Consider the following 10,067-nt stretch of genomic DNA (forward strand, 5'->3'; position numbering starts at 1 on the left):
TGATTGAACTCTTAAGGGCCATGTTTATATACTGGAACATCTGCTACTCCAACAAAACTCTTCTGAGATACTCAGGCGTCAATGTATGTTGTGTAAAATCCTTTCAGTCATTTCACACATTGTGTACAGAGCATTTAACCAGGTTGAGCTAACTGATGAACAGCATCTCTTCCTTTATCAATATAGAAAGCTAATAATAAATTATCTATGCGTATAACAGCCCTTCCCTTAGAATCCTTTAGATAATGGCTTAGTAAAATCCATTGAAAGGTAAATATACTTCAGTACTGCTTGGAGTCAATCCAACATGGTATATATAATCCATGCAGTCACACTTAGCACCTCAAGTTTATATATATAGTAACTGCTTGATGTATAGGTTTTTATTTGGATACATGAGGTATATCAAAGAAGAGTGGAATGGTAGTTAAGCATGACGCATACAATTAGGCAGGGTTATTTGGCATTTTTGGAGTAAATAAGAACAACACCAGTTGGCATTTGTCTTACAGGTGGATATTGTTGGCATGGTGAAGTTGAGCAGTAGGTCTACTGCAAAACACAGTGGAACAACAGAGGCAGAATCAGCAGCAGATAGTTGAGTCCTGGCAGCCTGTAGGCAAAACTGGTCACATTGCAGTCATCCCCGTAGCAGCAGTGAACTCTGACACCTGGCGCTCTGTAGCCCTGGCTGTTGGCCTGAGTACAGAAAGACTTGTAGGAGCATGACTTCATCACCCCACCTGACAAAACAGGCAGAAATAGAATTCAGTTACACTGGTGAAGCAGTTGATTTACATGAACAAACCCCTTTCCTTCTTTATTTTGTTATTTGTCTGTGTGTGTCCAGTATGCATTAATGTAGGGAAACTGGAGTATCTAATATCTGTCATTTAAGGACATCTCCTATTGCCCCTTTCTTATGATTAAAACATTTAAAAACTGAATTGAGTTTGTGAAAGAAAATTGTTTTATTGCCTTGCACACATGGATTCCTAATTAAGGATATTGATCAGGTAGGTGCAGCAAAGCTCTTAATTTCCTTAAACGCCTTGGACCACCTGCTGGGATGTGCCTCCAGACAGCAGCCTGTCCTCACTTAAACCCACAACCTCACCTATATAAAAACAGCTTTTTGTATCTCTAATATGGGTGGGAAAAAAAGAGCTTGTAAAAGAAAGGTTACTATCTGTCATTGTTGGACTCACTTTCATGGCCCACCACCACAGCGCAGGCATCAGAGTAGCTGGGACACGTTTTGGAGCCTTGCCGGTTGCAGTCGTCGTTATTGGAGCCCATACAGCTATAACATTGCAGAGCCTCACCTGGAGGAAGCAGCAAATAAATACTGTTTGTTACAGCACACACTCAAGCAGGACGACGAAAACTTCATGGCGTGTTGAAAGAAAATAGTTAAGTGATCTCTAAAGTATAGTTTATCTTAGTCTGGGTTGATAGCATCAAACATGCTAACTCATCAGACAGCAATTTAATTTCCAAAAGAGTAATTTCACTGAGTTACATTGTGGCAAACTCAAATTAAATAATTTCCATTAATCATGAATTGTAGTATTTTCGTGAAGATCATTCAATGCTTACCAGGGACTTAACTGAATGTGTTTTACCCTTTATCGACACAGCAGGAACAGTGTGTTGGATGAGTGTTCAAACAGACACCTCACATTGCAGTGACTCGGATGCATGACTTTGTCCCACATTGAGATAGAAGTGAGGCCCAATGAGTCACTTCCTTCACACAAGTCTTCATTAAATCAAGCAAAGAATGAAACAAGTGCACTCTGATTTAAAAATAAATCTTTCTAACCTTTAGCTAAAGCTTCAGAGGCCCACTTTAAAACTCTAAAATGTATGTTTAAAGCTCTAGAGAGGAGTATGAGCACCTATTTGAGAACTAACTGACCTTAAAAATATCACTATAAAGCTTTCTTTTGAAAACCTACATCCTTATCCTAAATTCTTAAATGTCCCTTCAGAAACAGCCTTTCATGTTTCTTCCTAAGAGGACCAAATCGAGCTGGACCCTAAACATATTTTGTCTTGGCCATCAGAATCACATCCTTTATCACTGAAACTGTCTTTTATCAGCCAGTTATAATGTGTAGGAGGACAGGAAGTCGTTCAGCCCGACACGTGTTATGTCTCTTCATCTACAGTATAGACCAGAAAGGTGAAATCTTCTCTTAAAATCAGCAAATCAACCTCATGAGACTAATAATTAAATTATTCATTTGTGAAGCCCTTCAACTGATAAAAGCACAATTGTATTATATGGATTTGAGAAACTTGTTTCATTGCTTTGCTTCGTGTGTGCCTGTTGACATGACAAATAAACCCCCCCGCTGTTCATAGTTGACTCCAATCTATCCCCACAGCACAGCCGCTCTACACACACATGCTACAAGCATTAGCCTTCAGGCCTCTTAAGAGATTAACTGTTAGGATTGCATGCTAGTTACAGAGGAAGATTACAAACTGAAGGAAGGAAAACACTAATTAACTAACTAAGTAATTATAACAGCAACTTAGCAAAGTTGACAGGATTAAAAGTGTCATTAGAAGGTATAAGTCCTTTAAAACATACAAGGCATTTTCTGAAAAACTGAAATGTTGTTATGTTCAACATTTCCTGACATAAGAATGGATAAGTTATTTTCCTGTCTCTCAGAAAACACTGAAATACAGAAAAACAACAAATGCAAACTGTTCTTGGAAATTCAAGAGTGGCAAGGGAGAAGGATATACCTGGAGGGAGATACCTGCAGTCAAACTGACTGATAGATAACAAATAGAGGGGAGATCTAAAGGGGAACAGGACTGGGTATATATAAAAAACTATACAAAACCTAAAATCCTTACTGTAGGTTGCTAGCAGGACCAGAGGAAGCAGGAGCAGTGGCCAGAAGTGGACAGCTCTCATGGCGCTGGCGGTCCTCTTGGAGATCTCACAATGCAAAGCAGATTGTTTGTTCCTAAAGACCCCGGAGCTAAATCTGAGCGATCAGATGAGATAATATCCCATCCTGCACTGACTGAGATTATCAGACCCTCCACTGGGACCCACAGCTCTGTGCTCAATCGTTGCTTCTTCCTTCATACTGTACCTCTCACCTCACTGCTGTTCTCTAGCCACACCTCCTGAGTGAAGATCAGCCCTTTCTTGTCCCTGTCTCACCTGCTCCAGTCCCTGCTGCACTACCTAACTGATCTGTGAACTTTAACTTGGCCCAACAGGTGGCCATTTAGTTTCCCAGGTTAATTTGCCATTGGTTGCCCTGAGAGGTACGTCTGCCTGTGTGAGATTTTTTCAACAAGTGCTTATGTAGATTCTATAATTCTATAGAGATGGTTAAGATATTTGATATTACAGTTCCAATTACAGTAAATCAATTCAGGTTAGACATCTGTTTCAAAAATACTGCTATAATAAATGTGTTTTACTGACTTTACTTTATTGAACAATGCATAATCCTTGTCAAATGAAGTCAATTACTTGTCAAAATATGTTATATTATATTTTTTTGAGTGAATGCTTATAAACATATGTATTATTTATATTTTATTATTTTCACTCAAATGTGATTATGAAGTCGTTGATTTTCTGGCTTGCTCTGTGGGTTTTTTCATTCAACTACTGCAACTTTGAGAGAAAGATGCTTAATTTCCACCTCCGCCAATTATGTTTTAACTTTGTTTTGGTTTGTTTTTTGTTTAGCTGTTGGACAGAAGGTTTCCAGAAGATATATTGGATCCTATTTCATGAAACTTGTTGAAAGGGTCTACTAAGGGCCAAGGAAAAACCCAAATACATTTCTGGAGCTAATCAGAGTCATGGGGAATCATTCACCCATTAGTTTCAGGTATCTTTTTCAACCTCATTTAACTCAATCATAGCAACTTTGGAAGAAAACTAGAATGATAGTAATTCTATTTGCATATTCATTTTCCTCATAAACACCAATATGTGGATAAATAGGTGTATTGTAACAAATCAGAATTTCTTCATTGGTCATGCCAGGTCAACAACATTTAATAGAAAACATGTCATCAGTGGACCCAGGGTGCTGTATTGCCATCTTTTATTGCACTTTGTAAGCAGATGCTGTACAGCAGCTGTGCAGAAGTTACTCCTCAGTGTGACAAAACGACCGTAGCAGAACTAGGACATATCCATAAAATGATTAAATGACTCCAGCTCACAACTTAATAAGGTCACGATTAGTTTGCTTTATATCAAAATAAAATCCCAAGCAATAGTCAAGGTAGCTATTACAAGTATGACAAATATCTACAAGGTGACATGAGGAGAGTGGGGCGAGGATGACAGAATAACTATCAAAAATGCAGAAGAATCTTTTTTTATATTTGGAATTTCCTACAATATATACAAACATAACAATACAGGTTCTCTCCCACATGCAGTAAGCTATTGGGATAGTTTGTGTTCTCTTGGTGGTGTATCAACATTTTATAAATGAATCTAAATCTGTTTTTCAAAGTCTATCTTTCTCTCTTATCAAGAGGAGACAACAACAGGAATGGGTAAACAGTCTTCTCCCTCAGTGGCTGTCATGGCAACATCATTATAGATAATTTAAATTGCAAACAATGATCTTGCTTTCTCATTATCATACACGCACTCACACGCACAGACACGCTCATAAGTGATATGTTACATATTCTTGAAACCAGACCCCTGATACAGAACGACACACCGACACATCAAAATGTACAGAGTGATAAGGAGAACGCCGCTCCTGTGGATCCTGTATACACAACATCAGTAGGAACTGAAGCCTTTTGGCCATTTTAGCCTTAATGTCCATCAGTCCTTGGTAAGAGTTGCAAAACCAACGGATCAGCTTCTTTTTCCAAGTCGTTTATTTCCCACAACTGGTCTTCTTCTCTGTGGGATTTGGCGATGTGGTCGCTAACTCCTGCCCATCTTGGAGATCAGCTCATCGCAGATCTTTGTTAACTCCTCGATCTCTTTGTTCTGTCAAACAATTGTCAAAATAACATTAACATACTTGTTTTAATGAATAGTTTCCCATGGTTTTATCATCCCTTCAAGCCCCAGGATTGAGAAGTTCTGACTGACCTTTTGCTCCAAGGTGCGCTCCAGGGAGTCCACCTTCATCTGCTCCTTCCTCAGACTGGCCTGGTGGGCAGCCTGCTCCTGCATGGCCTTGGCACGTACATGAGCTATGTCAGAATTAGCCCTGGAACCACACAAGTAATACAAGGAGAGTGAATAAAATGCGAGAAAAATAACTCACACTAAAGGTTGTGATGAGGTGCTGATCACTGGAAGTAGACTTGAAAGTAGGGAAAGGTGTCACATTGTCAAATCTTCAAAAACCACATTAATTATTCAGTTAACTATGAGAAAGCTTCAGGTCCTATGAGACTGCAACCTCGTGTTTGTAAAGCCAATGCAGAATAAATCTTTCAAAATGGAGATGGCTTATATATATTCTATAGCAACAGCTAATTAAATTGGCATATATATCCAAACATATTACTTCTGTCATTGATTAAGTGTATGTATTTAATGTGTTGTGATGCTTTCTCTTTGGGGGAAACAACATGGTCATGGTGGATTCAACTGTAGATATTAGGACCCACCTGTCTAGTTTCTCCTCTGCATGAATCTTCAGGGCTTGATAGCGCTGCTCCTCCTTGCGGACCCTACACAGATACTCCTGAGCACATTTCTTGAGAACCTCCTCATTCTGAAAAGAGTGACACATTTTTTTAAATACTGACCAAATGTACTGTTAATCTAAATGCCTTACAAAGCCAGATCCTAATAATTCTCTTTAGTCGTGAGCATTTGTGTCACCTTGCGGAAGCCCTCCAGGACATCTTTCATTTTCTCGTAACGTCTGAAGAGGTCGGCAAGAGACTTTTCCACAGAGTTGAGGTCGGACAAGGCCTGGTCCTTCTCCATGATCAGCTGCTGGATGGTGTGGTGGGACAGAGACTTCTCTTTCTGGTCATCCTCTGACAGACACACACAAACATACTGTAGATCTGATCATCTGTCTGAAGAGCCAGCTGTACTGGTCACATATACATTACATGTTACTTGTTATACCCACAAATACTTACAAACAGATCATTTATTTTTGACAGAATATCAAAATGAATGTGTGGGTTAGTATGATTTAATAGCATATAATACTAAACTATATGTGGCATGCAAACAAAAACAGTTAACAATGGGAAAAACAAAGAGACCTGTAAACAATATTATCAGAGCTAGCAGCTTGACCCTTGCAGCTCGTTTCTATACCCTTAAATATTAAATGATGAACCTTACACAATATTTCAGCCACCTACCCAGCTTTCCCTTTCATTTCCTGTCGCAAGCGTGACTTTTGCAGCCATATAATATAAAAAACAAAGTAATGATGTACTTAATATCAACCACTGAGGGAATGGATAAAATAAATACCATATGATTATTCCTAAAGTAAAAAGTAAAATAAAAACAGTGTCTCAACATACAGGATGAAATGCAACAAAAATGGACAAACAAATGTCACTGGACGAGATGAAGAAAGTGAGCACATCTGCTCCCTTTTCTGACGTACGGGTGGCGAGATGTGAGCTGACACAAACAAGTGAAGGACAATTCCGCATTACTCACCTGGCATGCCTGTCAGGGTTATCAAATAGAAAGGGAAGCAAAGATGAGAGCAGAACAGAAAAAAAGGGACTGTGTTAAGTCAAGCTGGGAGGGCAAGACACGTGAGAGAGCCGAGTGTTAGACAAGAGCGGCGACAGATTGAGGCTTTTGTGAGAAGTGCTTTAATGATAGAAGAAAATTAAATTAGACAGCAGCGGAAATCAAATCTTCAGGTGGCGAAGAAGATGTAGGTGAGAGCAGGAATAATGTGGAAAGTGAACCTGCTGCGAGATTTAATGAGTCCAATAAAGTTGGACATGTGTGGGCAAAAGGTGAATACCTCCCACTCTAATGACATCAGGGTTCACTTCATATCAATCTAACATAAAAGCAAGATAGCTTGTGTCAGATTATAACAAATACATCTCTCTGGAATAATGTGCAATGTAGTGTAGAGCACACATTTTGTATATTGCAAAAAAAACAAACAAAGGCATCAAAAAGTAGGGACAGAGTTTGGAGAGACAAAGGGTTCAATATCCTGAGAACCAATCCTCTGGTTTTGTAAGCAACTCAAAATCTGTATAGAAAATTGAACTCACCTATCATCTGTGCAATCGTCCTTTCATACTCAGCAACAATCCTCCTATAGATGAAAAAATGTCAGATCATCAATATATTGATGGGGTTGAATCTGTATCTCATATTTTCTCACGGTGTAGATGTTTTCAAATGTCAGTCTGTCGGCCTGTTCGAGCAAGAAAAACCACATGATCGAACCTGGTTGTGATATTGCCTTATTATGCTGGGAATTTTTTATATGGAAAAGACAAAGTGGCATTTATGCCGTAGAATATGACACCATCTGCATTCAGATTGATTCCCTCTAAGCTGCTAGACATTTTTTAACTCCCTTTCACAATAAAAGCCCTAGACATATACACTGCATCATTGCCTACCGGAGAGCATTTCGGGGAGAGGAGGAGGGGGTAGATTCGTTTTTTTGAGTAATAAACTGCTTTTTAATGTCTACTACAATCTTACTTATAACAATGAATGGGTGTTTTACAGTTCTTTCTTGCTTTGTTAGGCTAATCAACAACTACAGTGTGCCCTGTTTTTACTGCACCAACAATAATATCATATGGTAATGCTAGTGGAGGAAAAGTAGAAAAGTTATCTGTTCCCACTTTAAGTAAAAAATTGTGCTATTTAGAGATATCTTCTTAGAATTTAGGAAAGCAACAAACAAACTTTCATCCAAGCTACAACTTTAGATCATCGGATTATCTAAAACTATCAGTAGCTCTGTATCTTTTATTTATCTGCACTGTGTGTACAGTTTTCATCTAAGCATTGCAGATTTAGGCTCCCCCACACTTCAAGCCCAGTAGCAGCATGGCCCAATGGGAAGTCATGTTTTGGGAAAAGCAGGTTGATAAAGGGTAAGAGGATTGATTAGCCACGCCTCCCCTTTAGCATCTTAGCCCATCCTTATCCCCAACCTAATCAGTCAAATGAAGTAAGCTCAACACTAACTGAGCCATAACCAGCTGGACCCACACCCACCACCTGCTGACAGGGAACAAGGTCTTAGTATGGTATTTCCTTGAACCCAAATTGTCAGACATACTGTAGATTAATCCTCTCTGGACGTTAATATGAGTTAGTTCGTTGATCCAAGTTTTAAGATGTTCTCAGACTGTTGATGGTGTATAATCCAAAGGACACCAAAAGCCACTAACACATCTTGTCATGAAAAGTAGCCAAATATCATATACAAACATCATTGGTTCCTCTTTTCTCCACCATTAACTCGCGTGCTAATAGCAGGACTCAGATGGCTCTCCACTCTGCAATTAACCATGACTTACACTTAAAGCGAGATAAATGGACTGTACTTATATAGCGCTTTATCCAGTCTTTAAGACCCCTCAAAGCGCTTTACATACTACATGTCATTCACCCATTCACACCCATTCATACAGAGCAGTGTACCTTACTCTAGGACCTAACATTCACACACATTCACACACCGTTGGCCATGCCATCGGGAGCAACTCAGGGTTAAGTATCTTGCCCAAGGATACATCGACATGTTGACTGCATGGGCTGGGATCGAACCCACAACCTTCTGGTTGAAAGACGACCACACTCCCTCACAGCCACAGTCGCCCAGAAGAGATAAACCAATTGACAAGGTTAAATAGTGATGGGTGGAGTCTATGTAGAAGACACTAAGCATGGTGACGCGGTACCATCTAGCATAAACACGGGGAAGTGTTAAATCTACGTTGTGTAGTGTATGTGTGGGACCTCACTGTGTTGTAAAGGATGATAACTCAACATACTACTTCTTACCTCATCTCCATCACTTCCTGTCGGCTGTCTTCATACTTTCTCTGCCACTCCAGCACTTCTTTCTCCTTTGTCACAATCTGAGGTAGTAACAAAAGTGTCAAGTAAAGTGTGCGATGTATAATCAAAATATATACAGTGTTACTCATAGGACAAAAATAAACATTTTTGGCACCTCTTCTCGTGCAATTCCCAGTGAGTGGTCCAGTTCTTTGGGGAGGTGGGGACTCTCCCCCTCAATGTAGTTGGTGCTGGTCCTGGTGTGCAGCGAGTCCTTGGACACACCACTATCTACCGCAGACGAGATGTCTCTGTGCTGCTTCCAGGAAGCAAAGGAGATGCGGGGGAGGAAAGGAAACATAACCAGTTATAAACCAGACTAAGCTACAGATGGTACTCCCTTGGGCCCACTCGCATTCCTGAACAATATCTTCGAGGCAGCATCAAACTACAACAAAATGTACCACACAGCAAAAACAATATGTAAATGAGGGAGACTAGTGATGTTCCTGAAGACTTGGTCAGCTGCCACATGATTGGATGAAACAGTCTTCATTTCTACAGTATTAGCCAAGTGATTTGGCTGATGCTGCCCCCAGCTGAGCGGTGATGATCACCTGCTCATCGCAGAAGCTTGAATGTGATTGGGTCCAGGCTAGGCACACAGGAAGGAGGGCAGCATTTGATACAGCAAGGACTGCATCAGATACAGCAGAGGGAGGGAGGATAGGGCACGGGGACTGGGCAGCATGGGTAATAGATGTTATTCTCCCGTTAAAACATATTACAACATTGTGGTCTTACCTGTTGTGGCTGAAATCAAAGTGTAACCTCCCAGCTAGCGGGGAACGTTCTCACAACTTTGGCTAACATTACCTACAAGTTCTAATAAGGTTTTAAAGAAACGTTTTAATCTGATGTTCAAAGAACCTTTTTAGGATGTTTATTTTTTCAAATAATGTTCCTATAAGGTTTAAGGTTAACTAAGACATAACGTTTTAACTGCAACATTCAGAGGATGTTTTGAGGATGTTATTGAGGCCTGAGATGACAGAAC

At 39.9% G+C, this 10,067-nt stretch overlaps 1 protein-coding gene across 2 annotated transcripts; it reads right to left on the reverse strand.

Annotated features, from left to right (window-relative positions):
• Nucleotides 1-4,080: 4,080 nt before the first annotated feature.
• Nucleotides 4,081-9,877, reverse strand: LOC104945673 (transforming acidic coiled-coil-containing protein 2-like). 2 transcript variants are annotated; one of them, XM_010771379.1, is made up of 8 exons: nucleotides 9,186-9,877; nucleotides 9,014-9,090; nucleotides 7,255-7,298; nucleotides 6,674-6,682; nucleotides 5,864-6,024; nucleotides 5,647-5,753; nucleotides 5,120-5,240; nucleotides 4,081-5,014 (listed from the first exon to the last, which is right to left on the reverse strand). In XM_010771379.1, the coding sequence occupies exons 1-8, from the start codon at nucleotides 9,369-9,371 to the stop codon at nucleotides 4,949-4,951; spliced, it is 771 nt and encodes a 256-aa protein (XP_010769681.1). In that variant the 5' UTR covers nucleotides 9,372-9,877; the 3' UTR covers nucleotides 4,081-4,948. The 2 variants fall into 2 exon arrangements, with proteins under 2 accessions (XP_010769681.1, XP_010769683.1); XM_010771381.1 differs by lacking the exon at nucleotides 6,674-6,682 and having other exon boundaries at nucleotides 9,186-9,873.
• Nucleotides 9,878-10,067: the final 190 nt, after the last annotated feature.

Source organism: Notothenia coriiceps, unplaced genomic scaffold (genome assembly GCF_000735185.1).
Source record: "Notothenia coriiceps isolate Sejong01 unplaced genomic scaffold, NC01 NC01_scaffold00009954, whole genome shotgun sequence".
NCBI classification, from domain to species: Eukaryota; Metazoa; Chordata; class Actinopteri; order Perciformes; family Nototheniidae; genus Notothenia; species Notothenia coriiceps.